The 12,328-nt window shown below is 42.9% G+C and overlaps 1 protein-coding gene across 1 annotated transcript in view; it reads right to left on the bottom strand.

The window, feature by feature from the left end:
* The window catches only part of SMPX (small muscle protein X-linked), a 44,575-nt gene that overhangs the window by 12,746 nt on the left and 19,501 nt on the right, over positions 1-12,328 (bottom strand). Inside the window, exon 4 of the mRNA XM_037513117.2 lies at positions 10,648-10,796. Within this exon, the coding sequence (XP_037369014.1) occupies positions 10,662-10,796 (135 nt within the window). The 3' untranslated portion in view covers positions 10,648-10,661. The remainder of the gene's footprint in view (positions 1-10,647; positions 10,797-12,328) is intronic.

The following is a 12,328-nucleotide window of genomic DNA, read 5'->3' as shown; positions in this document are numbered from 1 at the left end:
GCCGGGAGCACAAACTACATGTGGTGAGTTGTGCCCCATGCCAGTCCTCCTACTCCTCAGACACCAAAGAGTACAGAGTTAAAAGCAGCATCACTGGCATGATGTCGCCAAGTCTGATTAGAGAGCCTGGGATTCACTTCCCGTTTTCTGCGTGGGCTGCACACAGCAGGAGAGGGAACGAGAGAAAAGGCTTCATGGCTCAAAGAGGGCTGCCTCCCGATGACACAGACTGCTGCGCAGCCCTCGCTCAGCCCGGGAGCAAAGGCGGACTCCGCAGGGGTCCGGTGCTCCTCGGCTGCCGGTTTCTCAGGCCCAGCCAGGTCCCTGCACCCCCAGCACTGGCAGCACTGGCATCATCGCTGCTGTTCTGACCCTCTCCTCGCCTCTCCTCGCCTCCCCTCGCCAGGCCTTCCTTCTCTTCCTTTGCTTCTTCTCTTGGCCTCTCTCCCCCTTCATGCTTTCTCTGATATTTAGAGACATTAACCCTTCCCTCTTTCCTGAGACCCTTAAAAAGAACAAGTGCTCTGTACTGCCAGGCAGCGTTCTGCCCTGTCAGCTGAACCTGGGTAGACACTGCCGGCTTCCTATTTAAATGCCCAAAGCTGGTTGTCTCAGCACGCGGTGCATGCTTTATGCATACTAAATGCTGCTTGAGTAAGCCAGCGAGTGAATAAACCAGGATATGAGTCCTGGTTCAGTGTCACCTTTGTGGAGGTGACACTTTCTGCAATCTCTTTAGCCTTTGCTTGTTTCACTCTGACCCAACAGTGAAATATTGGCAACGCCTGGAAAACCATAACTAAAAGAACATTTAAAACTGCAGCGGGTGACAGTGATTAAAAGGACCAGCTGTGGAATATGACAGATGATGGTTTGCAGCTCACTTCTGGGTGACCTTTGTCAAATTAGGTAAATTCTTTTAGCCTTCATTGTCCCAAAAATGAAATGGGCATCATCGTATATGCTCCACAGAGCCAGCGCGAGGAGTAACTGGAATAATGAATGTGAATTGCACAATGCGATATCAGGCATGTCATGAGCATAATAAATGCTATTGATGACAGTAAAAATAATGGCATTGATATTGGTGCTGATGATGACTAATGCTTAACATTAATATTTTAAAAGACTTCTCAAGCGACAGAGATAACCTACTGCTTTCTGATACATTTCAGATGAAAAGGATAACCTACAAAAAAGAATGTTATTTAAGACCTAATACAATAACCCAGGAATATTCCATGTATACAATATACGATAAGTATATTTAGTTTATCAACTGGCAAGAGAATCATATTTCAGAGTTCTTTATTCCTAAGTATCTGATTACTGTGAAGACATCATAAACATTAAGCAATTAATTACTATTCTCTTTTAAGATTTAATTTCTGTAAAATGCAATGCATTGATAGCTTGGAAAGGAAAAGTTGCAACAAGTTGGTCCTGACATCAGTATTTTAAGTAGATAAATCAGGGTTACTCACTCTCAGCATGACTGACATTTGGGGCTAGATAATTCTGCTATGGGGGCCTGCCCTGGGCATTGTGGGACATTTACTAGGATCCTTGGAGTCTCCTTACTAGATGACAGTAACAGGTCTTACCTCCCACCGGTTGTGGCCACTCAAACTGTCTCCAGATGTTCTCCTCCCAACACTCCCCCCCACTCTCACTGAGAACCACTGATAGGGTAGGGAGTTGCACTGCGCTAGGAGTAGGGCAAGTGCCGATCACAACTGTCTTTGGCCCATGAAATCCATGTGTCAACACACACGAGCTACAGAATTGGGTCTCAAGTGACCGCTGCTTTCTTCCATGCTGGCTGAATCAGATGTGCTTCTCTGGTCAAAAACCCATTCCCTGAAAGCTCACTAATTCTAACTCCCTTCTAAGAAGTCACATGCGAGACCCCCCCAGATTTCCATTTTAATAGAAACCATCCAGGTAACTTCTGTGTGTTTGCTGTGGAGAGGCTCTTGAAGCAACCACCACAATCAGCTCAAAGGCGCCTCAAGTTCACCCTGAAGAGTACTTTATGCCCACACAAGCTGTAGCCAGGGCCTAGAATGATAGCTTTGCCAGACAGGAAAACAAATAAGACCTTGATAAAGTTCAGAACTTGTCTTTATCCTAACCAAGTGGAGAGCAGGAAAAAAATAAGAGAGCATCACAAATACAAAGAAATGTGTCTTCAACAGAAAGTAAAAAATATCAGCATAGATCCTCTTCCATCAAGGCAAGTAAATAGAACTCCTTTAATTGGGTCAAAACAAAAGAACTTTTCAAAATTGAGGACAAAGAAATTTCCAGCAAAGCACAGAGAAGGGATTTGAAGATTTTTTTAAAGTTTAGTTCTATGTACAACAATAAATCAATCCTCGATCTTCTAGCATAGGGAAAAGGTTATGAAATTGTGGTTAAGTCAATGGCTATGAGAAATAAATCATCTTAATTCTAAAGGCCGAAAAAAACTTGAAGATATTCTTATGAGAAAATATAAAGTGGAAAAGGTAAAATACAAAACCATACAAGTGATGTGAATGCTACATAAGAAAAAATTATAAGTAGAACATTTCCCATTTACTGAATACCCCATCCAGACCCTGTACCTGGAAATACTTTTTAAAATACATCTCGCTAAAATGCAAGTCAAAACCACAATGAGTTTATTGCAGCACTATTTATAATAGCAAATATTGCAGCACTATTTATAATAGCAAAACAGTCTAAGTGCCCCAAAACAGATCTGTGGATCAAGGTGATGTGGTATATATACACAATGGAATAATATTCAGCAAACAAAAAAGATAAATTCATGCCATTTCCAGCAACTTCGATGGAGTTGGAAGGGAGTATGCTAAGTGAAATAAGCCTGAAGGAGAAAGATAAATACTGGATGGTGTCACTAATATGTGGACTATAGAGATACCAAACAAGGTTTCAGACAAAAACAAACTTTAAAACCAACCTCTAAAAGCTGATCATAGGGGCCTCCCTGGTGGCACGAGGGGTTAAGCACCACACTGTGAAGCTATCCGCAGCCTCTGCAGCACGAGTTCAATCCCCGGGCGGCCAGGGAGCAACCCACATGGCGCAGGAGACCTCTCCTGACTCAACCCGTTGCTCCCTCAGCAGTGGATTTCAGTAGATCTGCCTGTTCTGTTCCCAGCTCTGTCTCTGGTGAGTCCTCTCACCCCCCCCACACCTCTGGCCTGTACCCAGCTCTTGTGTGCATAATTAAATAAATCTTTAAAAAAAAATAAAAGCTGACCATAGAACTGAGGCATCCAGAGGGGGACAGGGAGGTGAGAGAACAGGGTCTGAGACTATACTTTGCATGATTTCAATCCTTTTAAATTTATTTATTTATTTTTAAAGATTTATTTATTTTATACAAGAACCGGGGTACAGGCCAGATGCGCGGGAGGGTGAGAGGATTCACCAGAGACAGAGCAGGGAGCAGAACAGGCAGACTGACAAAATACACTGCTGAGGGGAGCAGCAGGCGAGACAGGAGAGGTCTGCTGCGCCATATGGGACCCTCGCCAGCTGGCCAGGATCGAACCAGCACTGCAGAGGCTGTGGACAGCTTCACAGCGCGACACTCAACTGCCTGCGCCACCAGGGGAGGCCCAATCCTTTTAAATTTATTGAGGCATGTTTTATGACCTAATATATGACCTTCCCTAAACAATGCACCATGTGACTTGAGAAGAATGTACTCTACTGTCACCGGGCAGACAGTTCTGTGGATGTCAGTTAAGGCTAGCTGGTTTTTAGTGTTGGTCGTCTTCGATTTCTACTATAGACTGAACGTTTATGCCCCCACCCCAAATTCATATGCCAAAGCCTAATCTCTAAAGGAGGCAGGGCCTTTGGGGGGGGTCATTAAGTTATAGGGCAAGGTCCTCAAGAATGGGATTAGTGCCCTTTTATAAGAGACCCCATTGAACTCCTTTGCCCTTCCTACCATGTGAGGATATAGGGAGAAGACAGCTATATATAAACAAGGAGCATGTTCTCACCAGGCACCGAATCTGTGAACACCTTAATCTTGGACTTCTCAATCTCCAGAACTGTGAGAAATAAATTTCTGTTCTTTATAAGCCATCTAGTCTATGGTATTATATTATAGCCCAAACAGACTAAGACAGTTTTCTTGTTGATCTTCTGTTTAGTTTTTCTATTCATTATCAACAGTGGGGTATTGAAGTCTCCTGCTATTATTGTTGAGCTGTCAATTTCCCCTTCAATTCCGTCCAGTTTTGCCTCATGTATTTGGAGGAACTGTTGTTAAGTGCTAAATGAACTTTTTACCAACTGTCTGGGTACATCAATGTGCCCTCTTGCCAACACTCTCAAAATTAGCCCTTGAATCAGCAGGAACGATGGTGATGCGTAATGCTTAACATTTAAGAGTAATGAATACCTTATGTTCTCAATCAGAGATGGCATCTCTCTGGATGATTGGTTTGTAAATATGTCTTATCTGGACATAGATATACTTTGAAAAATAAAGCCAAAGAATTCTTTAAAACTAAGTGATTTTTCTTCTGATTTCACATGTTTTTCTCCCCTTTTGAAGGATATGAGTCAAACTTAACATTTTCAGTTCCCAGAGAAATAAAGTTGCAATTAATTAAAGTCAAATTTCTGAGCCCTTCACTAATCATCATCAACTATATTACCTTCAGACCTTGTAAGAAGCTCATCTTGCTTTTTAAATAGTAGTCTTCCTGAGAATACAAGGATTTGGAAAGTCTATGAGGACACATTTCTAGGAGACAGCAGACTTACTGTGGTCAGAGCACAAGTAATATTCTACAGACATACCCTGTGTGCTCAAAATATGTCACGTGCACCCCAGCCTTAAAGATATAAACAAGAGGGCCTCCCCAGTGGTGCAGCGGGTTGAGCTCAGCACTGTAAAGCTGTCCTGGCGAGAATCCCACATGGTGCGGCAGACCTCTCCTGTCGCGCCCGCTGCTCCCCTCAGCAGTGTATTTCAGTCATCTGCTCCCTGCTCTGTCTCTGGTAAATCCTCTCACCCTCCTGCGCCTCTGGCCTGTACCCCAGCTCTTGTATAAAAATAGATAAATCTTTTTTAAATTTTTTTAAAAAGATATAAACAAGAAAATCAATACATCTTTGGTGAGTATTGTGACAGCATAAACAGAATTTGTCAGAGGTGAGATGGAATGCATACCTCCCTCAACAGAGCATTATAATGGTTCTTTTAAGATCTATAAAATCCAGAATCAATGCTGACTGGCCAATGTGGGGTATGGGATAACGTGAGATCACAGGGCTACATATGGGTACATAGGAATTTCAGATCATTCCAATTCATTCTCACTTATTGCCTTACAGCATTGTTTCTCAAAGAATGGGAATGCCCATTGGTTGACCTCAAAAGATTTCCTGATGCAAAAGTGCAAGTGCTTTCCTCAATTCATAAAAGCAAATGGGATTAATTCCATAGACTTTCACTTTTTGCATGGTCAAAAGCTACTGAGTCATTAAGAATCACTAAAATTGGACCTCCCTGGTGGTGCAGCGGGTTGAGCTCTGAGCTGTGAAGCTGTCCACAGCCTCTGCGGTGCGGTTTTGATCCCGGCCAGCCAGGGAGATACCCACATGGCGCTGCAGACTTCTCCTGTCTTGCCCACTGCTCCCCTCACCAGTAGTTTCGGTCTCTCTGCCTGTTCTACTCCCCACTCTGTCTCTGGTGAATCCTCTCATCCTCCTGTGCCTCTGGCCTGTACCCTGGCTCTTGTATAAAAATAAATAAATCTTTTTAAAAAAATCACTAAACTTTTGCATTTTTCTGAAACCCTGGTTTAGTGCATAATAATGTAGTCTGGCTGCCATATAACATATGGCCATGCTGCAGTGTTCAACACAGAAAACAGGAATTCCCGCAACTTCAAATGACAATTTCTTTTGAAAGCTTTGTCAGTCCCAGGATTTTCAACTGCTGCTATCTTTGTGTCCATTAACATAATTGTAGAATTATTCTTAGAATTTGCTTTTGTTAATCATTTTTCTTGTAATTACTGCATTGTGACCACTTTGATGTTTATTTTGTTCCTCCCCAATTCATTATCACTGAGTTCTTTTACCACTGAAAAAAAGAAAAGAAATAATGTGGATGGATTGAGGGACCTTGTTTTACTCTGCCCCCCAAGTTTAGAAAGTATTGCCCTGGAAGAACTTTTTGGTCTCACCAGACTGGTCCATTAATTATGCTCTGAACATTTTACGTATTCAGAGGCTATCTCTGAACCTCTCTTTAAACCATTCCATTCCCACTACCTCCTTGAAATTGACCCAGACTCCCCTATCATTGTGAGTCTCCCCTCTCACAAGTCATAATATCGGTTATCTCTACTGCCTCCTTACTAGTGGGTCATAAGCAGTAGTGAGAAATCTTGAATGCCTGAGCTGCTATCTATTTCTTGTATTTATCATCTGCCTCTTGAAGTATTTTATCTTTCCACCAAGATTTAAGTATCCAGAGAGCAGGGACCAAGTTTGACATCTGTTTCTTAGCAAGAATGAAGAAAGTGCCCTTGGTACGGAGGCTAGTTACAGAGATTTTGTAATGGGCACCTGTGACCTGATCTGATTGCTGGGAAGGAACAGAAATGAACACCAGCCTTGAGCAGTTCTCCAGGTTCCTAGCCCCTGTCCAGGATGTATGAGATGGCATCTGCTGCAGCTCTAAGCAAACAAGCTGACAGCAACTTCCAACAGTAGACATAGGTGTCTACTGACTCCTGATCATACAGCCAGCATGCAGGTAGGGGAGTATCAGAGGGCTTGTGGTTCTCAGACATTGCTGCTGGTCTTCTTCCTTCATCTGACTCTGAGATTTACTTAACTAACCATGGGGCTACCTTAAGTCACAGCCAGAATTCTGAGAGGTATGTGGCTGAATACTTAACCTTCCTGGTCCTGTGTCTATTATAGTCTGATATGTTGCCTAGTTCTGGTTCCTCATGAGGTCTATGGCCTGAGTCCCTTGCTGTAAGCCATGATTGCTGATACCTAAATGGCTGGTCATTGGCCTTTCTGGTTCCTTATTCCATAATATTTCTAATCAATTTCCATGAGTAACTGTCACCATGATTTAGTGCAGGAAAAAAATTGAAATCCCACTTGAAAGGAGAAGCTGCTCACAGCTGGAAGGAGACAGTGCTCTGTCTTATAGGGCTAAAGTATTGTAATAGTTATAACGTGGCGTTTGAGACTAGAGTCTCACAGTGTTTAGTGCTATGGACTTAATCATTCGTTCTTCAAACAACTATCTATCTGATGAAATCATGAGTGAGGGTGGGTACAAAGTGGTAGTTCAAAAGGGAGGAAATCAATCCTTTTTTAATGTAATTTTTATATTAAAATACTATTTAATTTAAATTCTAAAATAAAGACCATTAGGTTAATAAATTAAATTAATTAAAAGTTTTGATTAATATTTAGTAATTACATTTAATTTAAAAGTAGTTACTAATTAAAATTTTCATTATTAAACATTTCATCATTATTAAAAATTTCAAAATTGTATAATCCTCTCTTTTTTAGACATAAACAGATAATTCTTTATTACCAAAAACTTTTCTGCATTATTCTGGCAATATTAGAAAATGTGTCTATTTAGAAAATGGAATTCTCTAAAAGCAAATGAAGACAGATTCCTCAGGTCACCAAAGCTGAAAATCAGTATGTCCATGTTTCATTAAGCAAGATATCAAATATGATTTTAACCAAACATACATTAAAAGCTTAACTTTGTGTATATATATATTTTGTTTGTTTTTTTGTTTTGTTTTGGTATTTTTTTTTTAAGATTTGTTTATGTATGCATACAAGAGCTCAAGTGTAGGCCAGAGGTGCGGGGTGTGGGGGGGTGAGAGGATTCAGCATAGCCAGAGTGGGGAGCAGAACAGGCAGATCTACTGAAATACACTGCTGAGGGGAGCAGCGGGCAAGACAGGAGAAGTCTGCTGTGCCATGTGGGTCAGCTCCCTGGCCAGGGATCGAACCTGTGCCACAGTGGCTGCGGATAGCTTGATAGTGCTGAGACTTAACCCCTGGCACCACCAGGGAGGCCCTGTTTTGGTATGTTTTTTAGAAGGGAAACACCTCAGTGTGGAAATTACTAGTGATTTCTGTTTTCGTTTTTATTTCTCAAACCCTTAAGCCATGCAATATTTATAAAAATGGAATTGTGAACATATTTATAGCAAGAAAGGTCACCCTTTTCCATACTGTATTAGAACAACACACTTTGACATTTTTCAACACCTCAACCACATTCCTTTATCTTGAACATTTTGCAGTACGATCAGCTGAATGATGACTGGCCCAGGCTTTTTATTGCTCATGCGTCCACTGAATCAATCAATGTTAAGAAATGCTCTCCCTCTGTGACCAGAAACCATGAACATGGAAGTTTCAAACTCTGACATATTTGCAGAAGAATTGATGAGTCTAAAGCAAACCCACTTAATACCTTCCCTACAAGAAAGAAAGAATCATTCTTTGGCTTAAAACAAAGACTGCGCTCATTTGAAATTCAAATCAATTACCCTGACAACACAGGTTTTCACGTTCCTCTAGAATAAGGACAAATCGACCTCTCTGAGTCATTCTGCATTACTAGAAATTGTTTAGAAGAGCGGAATCATTAAAGTCTTCTCTGAGAAAATGAAGTAACAAAAATGTGTTCCTGATACTCTATACCTTTTCGATACCTTATTGCATTGACACTCTGCCCAATTACTATAACCTAAAGGATTCAAGGCTACAAAATCAACCTCCCACTGCCAAATAATACTGCAGGATACTGTCTGAGCTGATTTAAAACAGCATCCCTTTGAATCCTCCAAGCCACATTCAACTGGAACTGGGGTTAAATTTAGGTCGACATGGATTTCATAAAAGCAAAATCCTTTAAAGTTTGCATTAAAAATTCATGTATCTAACAGAACGGCCTTGGTTGGATGGTGATAATAAATATTACAAAAAGTTAATTTCCCTTCTCTGGGCTTTCTCAGAGGAAAGCTCTGCAGCTTTGTCCCTCAGCATATTGGAATATTTCATCTCTGTTTGGCAACACAAGCACGTCTGAATATAATGTGGCATTCTGTTAAAATAATAAGTTTGTGCAGCTGTGTTCAGGTCCGTTCCTCTTCATGTCACTTCGTCCCTGTCCTGCTTCCTGGAATTTATTCTACGGTCATAGAATCCACTGTATTTTATTCTTACTCCCTTGTTCTTTCAAGTAGCTGTGCTGAAAACACTAAATATTATTACTTTTTAACCCGAAATATTAAATATCCTTTTTCTCTAGACTACAAAGAAATCTTTTTGGCATAAATAACTTGTAAATATCCTAGTAAGTCCTTAGGTATACAGGAAAGGACACAGCAGGACGCTACTGCTGTGCTTGCCTCTGCCATTTATGCAGCCAGAAGATTCTACCTTTAAATGCTCACCAGAAGTGTGCAATCCATCTGTAAGGCACAGTAGGAGGAGCCTTACAGAGTTTGTGATGCTGTATAACAAGTAGATGACAGAACTGACTTTGCAGTGAGGCCTCCTGTAAGATGCATGATAGATGATAGATGGGGAAAATCAGGCTCTCCAAGACCCACCTCAAGAGTGGGGACAAGATTGGAGATCGTGAGGGAATCGAGGGACAGAATGCTCTTCAAGCAGTATCCAGCACATGGTGAGGGATCGATAAATGTCCAGGGGCCAGCACATACCGGTAATATATACTGATTGAATTAAGGAGCGTGTGAATGAATAAATGAACGATCAGCCAGATAATACCTGCTTTATGTTCCCAGGATAGATTTCTCGCCTCTAGACTTGAACTTCTGCTTAAGAAATGAAATAAGGTCTGCATGGTGGGATTCGGTAATGTTGCATAATGGACAGATTTACCCCCAGAGAAAGAGCGATGACTTGGGCCCATTCCACCACCGCCACCCCATCCCCACACCCTCTTCCCCTCCGCCCCCGAGAGAATCCCCATACCAGGTGTCAGGGCTGCAGGTAAAGGGTGGGGCCAGGGGATCATTACTGAACAGGTCCAATTAAAATGAAAATAAGGTGGGAGGTACAATTTTGAGTCCACCCTTACTTGTCCACACCCAGTCACTGCTGGGTTCTCTTGGTCTGCCTTACACACACCTGGGTTGCCAGTGTCCAGGCCTGAACCCCTTATACTTCCAAACCTCTCAGCTCCGTGATCCTCTGTCCTCCAGCTCAGGAGGCTTTTTGTGGCATCTGGGTGGGAAGACTGAGGCATGAAATGAAGACCCCAAGATCAAAAGTTCCTCAAGGCCCCATCCCAAGCATCTGTCCGCTCACAACCCCATTCTTCCCGCACTGAGATAGTGACCGAAATAGGGGTGGCAGGCAAACATCTTCAGTTGCTGTCCTACTGGTTATGGAGTAAGATGGGCCCCAAAGCATGGCTTTATGTATAAGAAAACCATTGCACTGAAATACTGCTCTAAATTGAAGGTCCTGATTAATAAACATGTCTGGAATGCCAGGGTCCTCCTCGAGAAGGCTTCCTTAAGCCATTTTATAGTGGTCTTTTTTAATCAAAGGAAATAATTTCTCACTCACCTATTTTCTGCCAATTACTGTTCAGCTCTGGGGACATATTTCAGTTCACTTTTAATATTCTGGATCTCCGACAGGTTGACTGCAGGTCCTGGAAGCTTCTTTGCTCCTGGAATTGGCTTCTTCTCCTCATCTGAGGCAGGAGGCGCACCCTGCAGAGAAAAAGAGAACGACAGATTCAGTGCACCAAAAAAGACAGTTGGTCTCTCTGGGTCATGGACATAAACCAGGAAAAAAAAGTCAAATAACATCAGAAGGTAAGTCTAGCAGTGACAGGGGTGCACACGGCCGGCTCTACCAGTGACTTAGTCCAGCAGATTTTCACCTTTTTTGTTTTTGTTTTTTTGTTAAGATTTATTTATTTATGCATACAAGAGCTGGGGTGCAGGCCAGAGGTGGGGGGTGCGTGAGAGGTGGGGGGTGCTGCGCCATGTGGGTCACCTCCCTGGCCAGGGATCGAACTCCTGCTGGAGTGGCTACGGATAGCTTCATAGTGCTGCATCTTAACCCCTTGTGCCACCAGGGAGGCCTTTTCACCTTTTTTGTTTGGGGTGCATTAGCTGCCAACCTCTGTTCCAATGACATTGCTGAGAAGAGTAAGTAAATGGCAACCGACATAAGCAAAACCTCTTTGATTGTGGATGGGATGGGGTGAGCAAAGGAGGCCCAGCACTCCCCTCCTGCTTTGGGAAGTATCAATATTTAAAATATTCCTACCACTTAATGTTTTCATGTTGTTACACCTCCATGGCAGGACAACTTCTTATACTTTTATTTTATGGCACTTCCCATGCCTGACACAGAAGTGCACACACATACTTGTTGATTGTTGTTTAACTGATTAATCCCAAGAATGTTCCTTAGTGAAACATCTATGCTTCTGCGTGCATGCACCAAACACACATTAACAGAGACTACAAAACACATCAGTTGTTGTGTGTGGCTCCTAGAACTCCAACTCATTGCTACAAAAGTAAGTTGTATGTCAACTCGTTCCTCCCATTTCCTGAAGGTGGCAGACACTTTCTCCAGGGCTGCGGAAGAAGGTGTTGGAGGAACATTTGATCCCCGTGGCAGGCCCGAGAACACGCCTCTCGGATCAGATTACTGCAGGGAGGGTAATTGAGTGATGGCCCCAGCTGCTTCGCTCAGAAACCTTCCCAGCCCCAGCTGAGGTCACGCTTCCCACGCCTGCTCGCAGCCAATGGCTGTGCGCCACAGGGGCCTAAGGCGGGCCCATCCCTGCGAGCCGGGGACTCTTCTGCTGAGGGACTTAGAACAGCTTAGAGCGCGAAGAGGTGTCTGCTCAACTCTGCCCGCTCTCCCTCACCCGCATCACCATATAACCACCCTCCCATTTTAACTTACAAGTATTTCCCCCAGTAAATACTTTGCAGATCTAATCCCACCTTTGGGTGTGCTGCTTAGAGAACACAACACCGTCCCCGTGTTAGCCAACAACTGGGTGAACCAGTAGGTTCCAGGGGGCAAAGGAGTCAGAAACTACAGGCTTGACTCGGATGCCAACTCCATGCCCATCCTTGCTGCCAGCCTAACCAGGCAGCCCTGTAACTTTACTGTTAAAGCTGAAGTTCAGTGGACCATGGTGGAGGATTATTTGTACCTTGGTGTTGGGTGTGGTATGGTAACATGCATCTGAAGAGGTGTCATCCTGTACACCTAA

This window comes from Talpa occidentalis, unplaced genomic scaffold (genome assembly GCF_014898055.3).
Source record: "Talpa occidentalis isolate TD23 unplaced genomic scaffold, MPIMG_talOcc4v2.1 talOcc4.15, whole genome shotgun sequence".
In the NCBI taxonomy this organism is placed as follows: domain Eukaryota; kingdom Metazoa; phylum Chordata; class Mammalia; order Eulipotyphla; family Talpidae; genus Talpa; species Talpa occidentalis.
This window is presented reverse-complemented; position numbering and strand designations above follow the sequence as displayed.